The sequence below is a fragment of the Euprymna scolopes genome, chromosome 12 (assembly GCF_053919585.1).
Source record: "Euprymna scolopes isolate OS-2025 chromosome 12, ASM5391958v1, whole genome shotgun sequence".
Lineage (NCBI taxonomy): Eukaryota > Metazoa > Mollusca > Cephalopoda > Sepiida > Sepiolidae > Euprymna > Euprymna scolopes.
In genome coordinates, this window is record NC_136493.1 from 127,162,293 (window position 1) to 127,178,620 (window position 16,328).

The following is a 16,328-nucleotide window of genomic DNA, read 5'->3' on the forward strand; positions in this document are numbered from 1 at the left end:
CTGCTGTCCGCAATTGCTAGATCGACAATGATCATATCTTGATTAGTTAATTAAAGGTTCCTCAGTAGTGACTTCTCTGAAGCTTCTCTCATAGATGTGATGTTACTAATCTCAATCTTTTTTTTATAAATAATATTGTGACATGTTTGATCTTTTCCCTGCTTTCTTTGTTCCAGCTCATTTGACTCATTGGTCTGATAGTGTTCTCCATCAATTTCTGTTTTAATACCTCACTATAATACAGCTTCCTATTCCAATAGCTTCTTTCCAAGAACTGTAGATATTGGAGCCTTTTCCTGACAACTGTTTTTCTCTTACCTTTAACCTTGATCTTTTCAAGTTTCAAATCAATAAGTGTGTCCTGTTTTTGTGATAATCGTCTTTCATTCTTGTTAGCTCCTTACACCAAATGGTTTCATGACTCGTCTGGAGTGATTTCCATTATTAAATAAAAGTAAAGTAACATTAATAACAGTTTCAGGAGTAGGGATGAAGAGGAGTATGTTGTGCTTGTTGAACAAAATGTGAAATACTTATCCAAGTAGTTTGCATGATATGATTTTAGCATATATATAATGTATCATATGTGTGGGGGGGGGGGAGTATGAGGGAGGGTACTTTGTCTCCAAACCTTAGACGGAGTTTGTGGACAAGACACATAAACATTTAATCTTTTCTCATAAAAAGATAGTAAATTACATTCAACATCATTTCCTTAATAAAATGTAGCATTTAAATTTATGTTGAAAGAAGATAGTCATGTTTACAAGAATTTTTATGAAATTTTTGTCTGAATTTTTGAGATGAGGATTGATAATTTGTATTATTTAGATTTTTCAGACTACTGTTCTCATCTTCAGTGTGATTTTCACAATGTTTTGTTCAATGTAACCTCCGACCTTTTTCAAGAGTATCTTGTTGAATTTGGTAATTTGCACAGAATTTCAAACGAAACCCGTTATTCAATCCAGGAGGTTAGCATGCTCTCGTTCTCTAAGCCATGACCGAAATTCTATGCAGATTCTTGAATGCAATGGAAAGATTCCTGAGATCAACAAGTTACACCTGAAGAAGGTCGGAGGTTACATTGACTGAAATGTGCAAATAACACGTAAGATGAGAACAGTAGTCTGAATAATACAAGTAATATAAATTTTTAGAATTAGTTTTTCTTGATTTTATTTTTGAGTAAATATTCAATTTAAATAAAAAATAATTTCTAAGTTACATTTCAACAAGACACAGTCACACATCATCTCTAAATTTATTAAAAAAAAAAATTTTTTTGAATATTTTTTATTGTTATATTTAATATATAAAAAAGGGGGGGATTTTTATACAGTTTATAGAGTAGAAAGTGAATCTTGGGCTCACTTTCTGCAGCCTTATGATTCTTATTTCCTTTTTATGTCCTTTAGTCTGTGCATTCCATAATCAATGTTTCTGACAAAGGAAAAGAATAGCCGTTTTCTCGGTTGGCTGTTGTTTTGAGTTGGAGATTTTTAATATACATTTCATTAACTTTTATCCTCAAATGGTTTCTAGCCTTGATACTTAGTGTGTAAGAAGCTGCATTTTGAAGATGATGACCAGGCATTTTGGTAGAAAACGCTGTTGTATACAAGAAAAGGTAAAGAGATTAGGTTAATAGATCAATAGTTAATTGAAAATTATTGAATTCCTTATTAGCATTAGATCTGTTTTTGTGTTCAATGTTTTCTACCAAATTGCATCATTGACTGCCTTCAAAATTTAACTTAAAATTTGTATTTGTTTTTGAAGTGAATGCACCACCTGGAAATCAGAAGTGTATATAGCATTAAACGATTATGCTGGTGACAAACCTGGGTTTGAACTCATGGTCGTTTAGAGCATTAGGAATTTTAGAGTTTCCTTATTTGGGAAGTTTTTAGAGCATTATTTAAAGGTTTTGATTAGAGTGATGTATTTTTTGGAATGAATATTATAGATTTTCCAGAAATCGCAAGTTCACACTTTTTGCAACTTAATGCATTTTCTAATCATCTTGGTAAACCTACTCTTAGCTGTGACTATTACTCTTTTGCAATGATAACTCTACAAATTTTTGTCCATTTGGATTAGACTTATGGAGGTTGATTCGGTGGAATGCTTGCTGCCTATGTGCAATTACAGCTTCTCTGGTCAAATGACGTTTGCTATATAATTTCCACATGTGCACATGTGCCTATACTGATCCATTCAGTTAACTCATTTGCATATTGATCAACAAGGAGAGAAAAAAGTTTTACTCCATGGTGCATCTCTGATATGATCACTGAAATATACCCAGTCAGTTCATTTGTAGTATAAAGCCATTTTGAACAACTTGAAGTCAAAGTTTTAGAGTGATATTCACAATTATCACAAGGTGATCAGTGTTCCCAAGTAGGTTATGAGCATCAGTTGCACAAGCATCAGGCAATGTAATCAAGAATAGATCAAGAAGTGAGGCTTGCTGAGCATTACGATTTGGAAAGTGGGAAAGTAAAGTAACAGTCTGTGAAAAGGAATGCTCCATAGAGAAACTGTGCATGCTGTTATCAGCTGCGTCTGTATAACTCGAGAAACAAAGCCAATGTTGTGTACATTTAAATCTCTAAATACTAATAATGTTTGGGTACTCAGATCTAAGGGGAATGCTACATCAATATTATCAAAGACAGTCAAGCAAGGTACTGTCCCAAGTGGATTGAGAACGGTAGAGGAAGTATAAATAATTCTGTGTTGTTAGGTCAATCTAAAGCAACGTTTCTTAACCTTTTTCAAACACTGATCCAACATTGCACCGCATGATGACATCGTGACTCAATCTGAACATTTTGTCATAAAATGACACTAATTTTACGGAACACAGGTATATGAAGGCTTCAAGAAAAATGAAACAACTTGATATGGAAAAAAAAAAAAATTGGAGAAACACAATTTTTTACAATGAAAATTTTGTACAAAAATGACTGAATATTACCGAAAATATTCTAGCAAATATTGCAAAAAAATCAAAACAAGTTTAATTAATTTCAATGAACGAGATTGTTGTTCTTGTTTTTTAATTCATTATTTACTGAATACGTGATTCCAACTTTGATGATGCCAGATTCAGTGTCTTTAAATCAGGATAGTGTATGTGCAAATGATGTGCACACAAATGAGTCTAGTCATTTCATTTTGGATGCTGAGGTGTATCAATAGAAATATACAATGTACATCTCTGTTCTCTTAGTGAATAGAGATGAAGGAATAGTTTCTAAATAAATACGGGTGGTAGTCAAAAAATATTTGCTCAAAAATCTGCATTCTACTTTTACCAAGTGGAATGATTATAACCCATCAAAATCATTTTAATGATCAACCTGGTGGGTCAATGACTCATAAGTTAAGAAACACTGATTTATGGTAGATTAAAACTTCTGCTGATCATATAAGGCAAATATTATTCTGTTTTGTTAAAACAAAATTTTTTATTTTCAACCGATTTCATTGATTCTAATATTTAATCCAATCAAAAGTTTTTGTTTTGATTGTGAAAAATATATTTATAATTTATAAAAAGTTCTTGAATTAAAAAAACAAGTATATATATGATCATTGGTGACTTCTTGGAAGGTAATTTCCATATATATTTATAATTTACATGACTGAAAAATGTATTTAGGTAATTAATTTCTATTTTAATCGTATAAATTATTGAGTCGAAAAAAAGAAACACTTGATCTGAATTTTTTTTTTTTTTCACTAACAACAAAAACGTTTGCGTAAGCAACAACAGTCCCTTTTTTTCTTTTTTTTTTTTTCTTTTTTTTTCTTAACAACAAAACATGCAAATGATGTGCCGTGGCATCCCAGAAAATAGTCTGTTGAGAAAAAAAACTTTTGTCTTTTATTCTACCATTTCGGACTCCCAGCAGCACCTAAATATGCATAATTCCTTTAGTCTTGTATCTAAATGATTCTAAGTTCGCATGCTACTGTTTCCTTACAATGGACACGTGCTAATAGTAATGATTTATTTTTCTGTCTCTCCATACTGTTACCACAGATTGCTAATATAGAAAGAATCGGAAGAGCTAATCCTCACAGTCCTAAGTCCTAATACTGCTACCCAAATTGCCAGATACTAATTTAATAACAGATCATTTCATCAGTACTCACCAATAAAAAAAGATAGTACTTTCTTTCTGTCCTTTATTTTGTTGCCTTTGGTTAACAAATTTTTTAACCAAGGGAGAGAGAGAGATGGGGGAGGGGGATCTTGTTTCCGTATTTAATCTATATTATATTTCTTTTTGTCTGTCTGTTCGTTCGACTTTTTGGGGGAAATTATTAGGCCGATCTAACTGAATTTTTGTATGAACCTTTGTTGTGATAAGGTGCAGCAAACTAAGTATCTGATGCACAGCTAGGTATTAATAAGGATCAGTAATGCAAAAATCGGCACAAATTTAAGCATATTGAAGCATATTTAAGTATTGAGTATGACCATCCATTTTTGTCCCCATTCCACTACAGATTAGAGGTCTTCTTCTAATGTTTCTGCCATTGCCTTAGATATGTGTTCATTTGTTTTTCTCTTGTGTCTTATAGAGCGTGGTGTCATCAGCAAATATACCCATCTCAGAAACAATTTTATCAGGGAGGTCATTTATTGATATCAGGAATAATAAAGGCCTAAGCATTGACTCCTGAGAAATACCCACATTTATATCATAATGTTTACATTTATGACCATCAAGGACAATCTGGATTCTTCGCTTATTTAAGAAGGATTTAATTATGTTAAGTATTCGTCTAGTGATACTGTATGATTTTATTTTCATGAGAAGACTATTATGCCATACGCTGTCAAAGGCTTTAGATATATCTAGGGCTACCGCTCTACCTTTCCCTGCTTTGTCCAGTGAATGGTATATACTTTCAGAGATTAGGATATCTGCTGTAGAACAGGCTTGCCTAAATTCATATTCTTGGTTGGTCATAAGTTTAGCAAGTGTAAGGTGATGGACTAGAGTTTGATTAATTATGGACTCGAATATTTTGGCAAAAAGAGAGAGGAGGCTAATTGGATGATAATTTAATGGGTCAGAATTCTTGTAAACTAGTACCACAGAAGCAGTTTTCCAGCAGTCAGAAAAGCAATATATGCTATTATTAACCAATACTGTTTTCTTATATTTGAAACGAAAAAGAAAAAAAATGTCACCCATGAAAACGAGAATTTTCCAAATTAAAACTTGCACTATTATCTAAACTCAGAAAAACGTGGCTTTTTCTCTGCAGTATACATTATCTTTAACTAGTCTAAACTTAATACTTAACCAAAACTGTAAACTTAACCAATTTTTAAATGAGTTCTTCAAATCTAAATTAATACAAAATAACCCGACTTCACAAATTAATAAGAGTTCCATTATCGTATTTTAATTATAAAGTAAAGCTAGAAGTTCGAACATTCTAATTCGAGGTAGATAAAACCAAAAATATCCACGCATTAATATGTGAGGGGAGACTATTTTCAAATATCGTCCTAAATTGGGAATGGAGCAACAGACTTATTAAGTAGATATTAATAAGTCCCTCTTACCTTTTTCTTTTTTTAATTGGAGAGTAGATAATGCACTGTAGATGTGTTATCAGCAGCTCCAGTAACTCTCGCTTCTCCTTTTTTGTCACTCAGTCCTCATTTCCAGTGAGTGATTTTTCTGACAAAGGGTGAAGAAAAAGCTGCTTTCCAGGTCGGTAGTACTTTGTGAACAGTAGCCCGAGATGTCAGAAATTTTCTGTTTCTATATCTATCCTTGTGGCCATATCACTAGTAAGGGTGCTGGAGGTAAACGTTTCATCTGGGCTGACGTTACCCGCCTGATAGTCAGGGACCCGAACCTTGGATTAACCATTAAGGGGGCTGTCCTATCAGCAGGTGCAAAGTACTGGGGGCTACTGTATTGCCATTTGGTGAATGGATTCTAGACCATACAGTAGTTTCTGGTGGGGCATCTCGATGTCATACTTATGTGCTACAAAAAAAAATTCCTATCTTTTTCTCTCTTACTTTCTCTCTCTGTCCTGCTTTAACCAAGTCTGTCGACCTGTTCCACAAATCCCAAAACCTCAACCCGAAAAACACGAATAAACCTAGAACCCCATCCTCCAACGTAGACCCCTACTACCATGTCTCCTTCTCCAACATCAGGGGTCTACGTTCCAACCTTCCAGAGGTTGAAACCCAATTACAGGAGATGAAACCGAACATATTCTTTCTAAGCAAAACTGGCATAGGGCTGACTACTTCCCTAGATGAGTTCATAATTAAAGGATACTCTAACTTAACATCTAAATCTGACCCCCAAAATCGCCATGGGCATGGAATATATGCCTACATTAAAGATGGCTTTCCGTGTGGTAGGGATATCTCCAGAGAAGACTCTAATTTACCTTATATGTGCTTCCGGGTTGCACTTGCTTACATTACCGCATTTATATTTGCCCTCTATTGCCCTCACAACAGCGGAGTTACTATCTTTAAGAGTATATCTGAAAAAATTGACCACACCCTGTCTGCTCATCTTTTGGTTACCATTCACATTTGCGGTGACTTCAATGTCCATAATGTGGAATGGCTGACCCACTCAAATAAGACAGATGATGAGGGGAGATTTTGTCATGATTTTGCCATTGCCTATGACCTCACTCAGATTGTTCGCGAACCCACCCATGTGCCCGATACTACCGGTCACTATGCAAGCCTTCTAGACCTTTTTCTCACAACTTCCCCTGAGCTATGTTCATGTTCCGTTTTATCTCCTGTGGGATCCTCCGACCACTCAGTGGATCTGAGGTCATCTCGTCAGCATCAGACAAGGCCAAACTATTTGCCAAGAACTTTGCAGCTAATTCTACCCTATGCAACGAAGGCCATTAACTCCCCGTATTTCCTTCTATAACAGAAAACATGCTATACAACATACAAATATCTGTGTGTGAGTTTTCCAAGCTAATTAGGAACTTTGATTCCAGTAAAGCAACTGGCCCTGACAGCATTCCAATTATAGTGTTGAAAAAACTTCAACCAGAACTTGCCCCGATACTTACAAAACCTCATCAGTATGCCCTGTATTTAAGAATTCAGGTGATAAGTCATCTCCCTCTCAGTACAGACCAATAAGTCTCTTGTGTGTCATGAGTAAGCTGCTGGAATCCATATTAAATAGAGAAGTAGTCAACCACCTCAGCAGAAATAACTTTCTTAGTGACATGCAATATGGTTTCCGTTCTGCTAGATCTACAGCAGATGTGCTAACAGTTATCTCATAGGATTAGTGAATCTCTTGACAAAGGCCTCCTTTCTAGGGCAATTGCCCTTGACATATGAAAGGCGTTTGATAAGGTATGGCATAAAGGCCTACTTTACAAGATTTCCAGCTACAGTATAACTGGAAATGTTTTCTCAATCATTAAATCATTTCTCTCTGATAGGCTTATAAGAGTAGTGGTTGATGGACAGAAATCAGAGGCCCAGAGTATTAATGCTGGAGTCCCTCAGGGGTCCATCCTGGGCCCAACTCTCTTTCTGATCTACATCAATGATCTCCCAAAACACATACTTAAATCATTCGTTGACATTCTATGCTGATGACACAACCATCTATGGCAATACATCAAAGGCCGTAAATGACAAAGTTCTCTCTGATTCTCTCTCCTCTGATCTTGAGCGCGTGGTACAGTGGGGGAACAGGTGGCTGGTTACTTTTAATGCATCTAAAACCAAGCTCCTATCTTTACATCATCAGTGCTCTGATTCCCATCTGGCATCAACTGAAATGGATGGCTCTCGTCTTGTGGAGGCTCCATGTTTTAACAAGCTTCTGGGTTTGACCTTTACTCCTGATCTGAAATGGAACACGTACATCAGGTCTGTTGCCAAGGTCGCTGTGAAAATGGTGGGATCCTTCTACCGCTCCAGAAGATATCTCACTGCTGATGCAATTCTCTATCTGTATAAAAGCCAAGTACGTCCAAGGATGGAGTACTGCGTCCACATCTGGGCTGGAGCTGCTAAAAACAACCTATCCTGCCTTGACAGAGTACAAAATAGACTTCGTAGCTTAGTGGGGGATGCCTTTTTCTTTTTCCTGCAACCTCTCTCCTACAGAAGAGACGTTGCGAGTCTGTCTTTCTTTTATAGTTATTTCCATGTCAAGTGCTCATCTGAGCTCCAATCTCTGGTCCCCCCTTGCCAATCTTTCACGATAAACACCCGTCTAGCTGAAACCACTGTCAATAATTTTCCCCACTCTTTATCTGTGCCTAAACCTAAACATAGATTCCATGAACAGAAATTCTTTCTTAGAAGTGCACGCCTGTGGAACTCTCTTCCGTTTGCCTGTTTCCCACCTGACTACAACTTGGATGTTTTCAAGTCCAACATAAACAAATTCCTGATGAACCGCCCACTTAAGTAAGACACTTTAGTAAATCTCCAATACTAACGATTACTATGATACTATCCCATTCATTACTGTACACACAATAACACTTATCCCCAAGTGGCTTCTGGGCCTTGATAAGTGGTGACCACCATGAAAGAAAAAAAAAAAGATTTGTTAAGGCATTTGTTGTAAAGGTTAAAACAGACTGGAGCAACCTCAGTGAAGCATTTTTTTTTTATTAGTAGAGCCTGGATGAGATCTGGTCCACATGCTTTTAAGGTGTCTAGTTTTTTTTATATCCTGCACCTGAGAAGGGGTGATTTTCAGATCTAGTGTAGTGTCAATCTGCAAAAGAAATTAAGGAGGGAGTGGCTTGCTGACTCCAACATAGTTTGAAGCAAACTGACTGGCAAGCATGTTAGCCTGTTGGATCGTGGGGGAATTGTTGATTGCCCATTATTTACTACACTGTTGTAGACTTTCCAGAAATCACAAGTTCCTAATTTCTGCACTTCGATGCGTTTTCTGGTGGTTTCGGTGTATTCTCTCTTAGCTGTCGCTATTTCTTTCTTGCAATTACTTATAGCTTACTATAAACTTTTGCCTGTTTGTACTGGACTTATGTCGGATAAATCTGCAGTATGCATGCTGCCTTTGAGCAATGGCAGCTGCACAAGTAAAAGTAAAGGGTTTGCTAGAAAACTTCCACGTCGGAACAGGAACTTCAATTGCCGCTTTGAACCATTCGGTGGTCTCATTTGCGCTCTGTTCTGCAGCAAGAGAAAAGATATTTCCCCCATGGGACATCTCTGATGAGATCCTTGATGGCTTTCCAGTCAACCTTCTTGTTTTTAATATGACAGTTAATAATTTTCTAAGGTGTTTACCAAGTTAGCTTTTAGATGTCAGAGCTTTAATGAATCTATGCCTAGGAAACCAGAAGCATTCAGATTATGGCAGATGTCTGATAGAGAGTATTTACTAGATTGTATATCTCTGAACGGTTTCATGGTCTAAGCAAGATAGATGATGCAAATTCTAAGTATGATCACACCATCATTGTTTTTATGGTTTTTTTTTTTACCCTCAAACAAGGTATATTGCCATTTGGAATGTACAAGGCCACTATTTGGGATCTTATGTGACGGAACTGTGGGGAGTTGAACAAGATGTCTGTTTACATTACGTTTAAACTTCTACAGGTTAGTACAGTCAAGGAAGCGGGAAATGGGAAAGGAATTCCAATATCAAGCTGTCAAAACGAAGAAACGATTAGAGTAGAAGTGTAGGTGATGCCGATCTTAGATTTGTCATGAATTTCGGCTCAACTGTTTATTGAAGAAAAATCTGGCCTTTTCATACATACAAGGTGGAATAAAAACTGCAATTTTTATAAGTTCCAGAAATGCATCTGATTGGCTTGGAATGTTTTTATTAATTCGGCCAAATGTATGTGCAGAAAGGAGTTTAAACATTTTCATTTTAGACACCAAAGAGTAAACATTGGTTGCCACAAAATGGTTTCTTTAACAAATGACAGATTTGCAAACATCTTTTCCAGTTGTACACAAACCGTCAACATAAGACTAAAAGACCTATTTGTTTCGGAGACCAACAGAAACCAGAAATCTTCTGCTCGTCTTTCTCTGAATATATATATATATATATATCAATTGGATCACACTGAGACTACTCTAGATTTATCAGCTATTTATGTACATAAAAACTGATTATTATCTGGACTGGACATAACTTTTGTAGGATCTCAACAAGTTCATGCTTTTAAGAGGTGATTACTTTTCCAAGTAGCAAATATTTTTCCCATGACATTTCTGTGGTTTGTAACATGCATGCATTGCACAATTGTTGAACGTAACTTTAGGGACAGCTAGTTAAATATATGACTTTGTGATGCTTTCTTGTTATTAGAGTGAAAATCAAAATATTGAATTTCAAGTTAAACCAATGATATCTACTTAATTGTCACGTATCAGTAATGAACATATCCAAAAATTATGAAAAATGATAATATAGAAAATTAATGAAAACAGTTTTCGAAGACAATTAGCAACAATTGAGTTTTGCTAAATTGGCTAAAGGTTTTCAGTTTTCAGAAAATATTCACTTTCCTTGTTATGATGTGAACTGTTTTTTTTTTTTGATTTTTTTTTTTATAGCAAATTGTTTTCGAAAACTGTTTTCATTAATAATTAATTTTCATATGTGTTCATTAGTGTGACATGACAATGATAATGACAATTTGATACGATTGGTTGTACTTGAAATTCAATATTTCAATTTTCGTGCTAATAATGAAGAAGCACCAATTTTTTTGCTTTAATCTTAGTTTCTATTTTTACTTGCCTCTCCACGAGGACAGAGTTAGACACAAGGTTGACTTTTAATGTGGGGAAAATCCAGCTCCTCAAAAAGGGAGCACTCTGAATAGGAACAAACATAAAAATTGTCTCGGTCAAGAAAGAATTTTTCCTCCACAGACTGAGGACAGAAAAGGTGCAGTGTAGTACCAGAACAGATACTACACTTTGCTCCTAGCCAAAAGACCAATGAGTGGACAACGAGCAGTAGTTGTTAAAGCAAGAGTCAGCCAAAACTGTTGCCTTTTACTTTCATGACCATGAATTTTGGCAACTGTCATTCCTCCATTATGACATCATTGAGGTTCAAGTAAATCTATTTCTCTCTTGATAATTGCAAGATGAAAAGCAAATTAAAAAAAAAATTTTTTTTTTACTATCCTATCGTGAGTTCCTTTTTTTCCTCTAATTTATTGAGAGCAGAATATTCATTGTGGCATATTTGATCCACATGGGGAGGTGTTAAAAAATGAGAAACAAGATAACAAACAACACAATTAGACTTTTAATAGTATACTAGACCACCTGTAACCCATTGGGTCAGTATTTGTTATATATATTATTAAATATGCCATTTCTTAACTTGGACATTAGTTGCTAATCCTATTTTTACAAGTAAATATTTACTTGAAATAGATGACATAGATGATGAATGGTAGTGTTTAGCAACTAAAGTGTATTTTGTGGCATCCATTTTCAAATATAGACTTGTTTATGTAAAAAATATATATTCATTTAGGCATCCCTTATAATATTGTTCAAATTGTTTCAAATAACAAGCTCAATAAAGTTGTGTTTCCGACTTCAGAGCATATATACTGGTTGGTTGAATCCCAGTTACCAAAAGAAAGAATCAGGCTACAGTCATAATCATTTCATTATGGTTGCGCAACATAACTTTGACTTTCCATGTGTCACTGACTTTAGCAAATAGGGTACATACCTTTATAAATATTTGCTAATATTTTCTCTCCTCTGATGAGATGGTAGACATCGAAACCCTATAGGTTAAGGAGATTAATTTTCTAAAGTATTCTTTGTCTTGCTTAGAATAATAAAAATCTTTGATATGAAACTCAACCACTTCATTTCAATAAGGGTTTTTTGAAATTCATTGAATCACAATTTAATTTATTTGCTCTATCTTGCATATCAAGCAATTCTTATTTAGATTGGATAACTTATAGAATATTACTGCCAGTAATATTTTGTAAATCTTATAATCACAGGTGTCCATATCAACTGATTGTTAAATAAAAAATTATTCTGAAGTATGTGTGTATATATATATATATATATATATATATATATATATATATATATATATATATATATATATATATATATATATATATAAATTTCTTGATAATTATCAGTCATTTTTGGTCCCCCAAAAAGGAGAGATTGGACCTAGTAATTCACTCCCGTTCATTTGTTTGCACTTTTGTCAATAACCACTCTTTGAATTTTTTTTTTTTAATTTTTGCACAAACATTAGTCATGGTGAAAATAAATTTTTCACTCATGGAGGGAACCCCACATGCTCAGCTTACTCTCCTCTCTCTTTCCTCCTTTCTCTCTATTTTAATTAGCAATACACATGAAAAAATCGAAATGGCTTAAAATATTTCAATAATGGCATACATAGAAAGATCTTGATTAGCTAAGAAAAAATCTTTTTAAAGTTTTTAAATCCAACTAAAATTAAGGAAGTTATGATTATTTTTTTCCGCTAAATTATTATATCTTTGTTAAAACACAATATTAGGCAATGAGAAAACTTAAAAATACTTTCTGCAATAAACAAGTCCATTCAAAAGAAAATCTCTTGAATAATTACATAAATTTGTGCATCAATTGAACAAGAAATTTATTTTAAAAGGACAAAAAATAAGGTAATGCATACAAGTTCATATGCGATAATAAAAAAAAATATTTAACATAAAAGAAACTACTCACAGTTTGAGTTTTTTTTTTTTTTACAGAAACAACAATTCTGGAACAATGCCTTGAACGTTTGTGTATTTTCTTTGCTTTGTTCTTTCCTTTTTATTTTTTAGAAGCAGACAACATTTTCTTTTAGCATAAAGGTCTTCATTTTTGGCGGGGATTTGAAAAACTTTACAAAGAAGGATGCAAACAAAGTTTTTATAAAAGAGTCCTTTTTTTTCTTTTTTCTTTTTTTTTTTTTTGAAATTTGATGGAAAGTCTAGTGAAAAAGGTTCTTTTGGGCTCTTTTTTCTTCTTTTTGGAAATCTTGCCAGACTGAGGAAATTTTAAGAAAAACAATTCAGGGGTGCCTTTTTCTCGGGGAAAAATTTTAGAATCTGAAAGGGAAAAATGCTGTAAAACATAGCCTAAATAGCTAAATATAACTTTTAATATTTTTTTCTTTGAATTTATATTACGATTTAAAAACCATTTGAGCTCAGGAAACCTTTCGTTAACTTTCTTTTTAGAGAATACTTTGAAACAATCTTCTTGTTTCATTCTCTTATATTCTTTTCTTCTTCTTCTTCTTATTATTATTATTTATCTTTACAATAAATAATACGCTTTTAACAATTTAGTCACACAGACTACAAATTTTCAGATTTCTATCTAAAAGATAAAGAGTTCCCTCTGGGAACCCCCATTCAAAGTTTACTGAAAATATTTTTAATGTTTTGTATCTCTTCCAAAATATTTTTAAACAAATATTGTCATATTGCAATATTTTAATTATTATTAATATTTTGACAGTCAAAATATTAAATTCTTTACCCAGGTCAACTTCCCGGTAGAAAATATTTTTTCTTTACAAAAGGATATCAAGACTCAACTAAATCAATTTTGAGATCAATCATCTTGACTTGTTACGACATTTTTATAAAGATTTTAACGAAGAAACATTTTTTTAAAAGGGTGGAAACGTTTCTCCGGAGATCAGAAAAAAACAAACCAAAAGTTCAGAAATATTTCCAATTTGATTATATTTGTTAATTCTATTAAACAAAGAAAACTCCAGTTTTCTTTGTTTACATCACGTGACCCAAAACAGTCAATGAGAAGACCCAAAAAAGATTGTCTGCCGAATTCAAATAAACCGCCCAAAATTCACACATCTCGGAAAAATCTTAAATCCGTTTAAAAATAAATTTTACAAACTTTTCTTTTTTTTTTTTTGCTGAGCCTTCCTATTTTCAATTAGATAATTTATTTCAAATAAATTCTGAAGATATCAAAATATTCAAGTATGACCAAAAAACCCGCAAAGTTCGCTCACAATATAAAAAAAAACTGCAAACATTAAGCAAAGAGACCCTTCAAGGAGGGTATTCTTTCTAAATGTAAGAAGCCATTGTTTATTTTTTATTTAAAATAAATTCTGAAAGCAATAAAAATTGCTATATGAGTGTATTTTTGTGCAAGAAATTGGAATATACCACTGAAAGTCTTCAGAAATCAATTTTTTTTCATTTATATATTAATACTCATTTGTTAATTAATACTAAAAATTTTGGTTCTTGTCCAGAATTCCTCCTATTAGAAAACGAATATAAAGAAAAATCTGCATGATGTACGTACGTGTGACAAAACAAAAGTATCATATTCCAAAAATCACATAAATTGATCAAGAAAATCAGATTTTTTGATTGACTTGAACAGCAGCTTTCTTATCCACCATTTTGAAAACAATTTAATAAAATATAAAGGGAGATAACTCCAGCAATTCAAAACTTCAAGATTTTTGTTGTAATACCTATGAATTCTCATGAATCGCTAAAAAATAAAACTGCTTCATCAATTGACATGATTTTTGGAATATATTCTCATTCCATCGCAGGTAGATACATCATACAGAATTTTGATTTTTGTTTCATATAGGGTAAATTTAGGAGAAAAACCAAAATTTTATTAAGATTGAAGAATCATCTCAATTTTAGTGGGGGGGGGGGTCAATATTTCATCTTTTGCTTCAAATAAATTCTTGTATAGTTATTTAAAAAAATTTGTTTCATTTTACTTCAAAGTCCTCACAAATCACAGCCCCCCCCCTCCCTAGTGGTAAACACTTACTTTCTGTATGAGATGCATAGATATTCAAATATTCCAGTAAACTTCTACTTTACCTCTCAAACACTGATTCAAAAAAAAAAGAAAATCCTGATGAACCGCCCCCTTAAGTAGACACTTCATTAAATCTCCACACTAATGTACTGTACTTGCAATAACCTTTATCCCTGAGTGGCTTCCGGGCCTTGATTAATGGTGACCACCATGTAAAAAAAAAAAAAGTTTAGAACATAATTTTCCTCTCCACAATTGACCAGTTAATAATGTTATTTCTTGTGGTCACTTAGTCTTACTGAATTCCAGGACAAGAATACATCTAGTCTGGTGGAGTATCCAGCTTAGTGCTGTTACTATAGGCAACATCACTTGAAGATGATGCACCATTTCTTGTAAAAGCCAGTGTGGTTTAGCCATACCGCAAAGATATAGTTGAACAGCCAATACTACGTGATTTTGAATATTTATTCAGTCAGGGTTTACTTGTATGGAAAAGTATCCTCGTGCCAGATTGTTCTGACTTGTACAGAGAAGCCTTAGACACTTGAGGATAGTGTCTAGTAGACATTCAAGTTTTCTCCAGTAGGCAAGTTCCAAATGACTTGTAAAATCATGTGAACATTGTATATGTGTATGTCTTGGAGATTCTGTCAGTTATTTCTTTACCTTTTTCATGTTTTTATATAGTTTCTTAACAGTTTGTGTATATTTTTTTTATTCCTACAGGTAATCTTTCTCCTAAACCAATTCGAACAGTGAAAAATGGCCCAACTACCCCCGGAGAACGGACACCGCCCCCTAATCGAAATGTCCAAAATGGTGTGGAGATTAACCGAGTGATGCCTGCCAAGCCTGCCTTAGCCAATCGACCTAAGCCACCCCCTGCCCCACCAACGGCGGCCCCTATTGGCATCAATAACAATATCAATTTCACCAACAACAATAACAACAACAACTTGAATTCTACTCAGCATCACACAACCGGTGGCCTTCCGATGAACTTGTCTCGTCGAATGCCTAGTTCACACCCTCCCCCACCACCACCCCCACCCTCTCGGCCTCCTGCTTTACCTGGCAGTCGTCCGACGGCGCCCAAAAATCGCCCAAACAGCATGATCGGGCGACCTTTGCCTCCAACTCCTACATCGTCGTCGTCATCATCGTCATCGTCATCATCGTCACTGAATCGTAACTTCCCTCCCTTGCCCGCTAACAAAGCACCACAGCCTCCAGAAAGGACTGTGTCTTCAGGAGGTTCATTACCTCGGTCTCGAGCCCCAGCCCATAAGCCTCCACCACCTCAAAGACCGCCACCTGGCCATAGACCACCACCACCTCCTCCAGCTCGACCTCCTTCAGGACCAGCTCAGTCCCTTATAGTGAATGACGGGCCTGTTCCTCCCCAACGAAGCTCTAGCAATAGCAGTATAGGAAGCATGGGTAAGTATTTGCT

General features: G+C 34.5%; 1 protein-coding gene across 7 annotated transcripts in view; it reads left to right on the forward strand.

The window, feature by feature from the left end:
- LOC145291476 (uncharacterized) overlaps positions 1-16,328 on the forward strand; it is a 287,324-nt gene that overhangs the window by 236,553 nt on the left and 34,443 nt on the right. For all 7 annotated transcript variants that reach the window (XM_080137357.1, XM_080137352.1, XM_080137354.1 and 4 more), the window contains one exon: positions 15,602-16,315. In XM_080137357.1, coding sequence (XP_079993483.1) covers positions 15,602-16,315 — 714 coding nt within the window. The remainder of the gene's footprint in view (positions 1-15,601; positions 16,316-16,328) is intronic.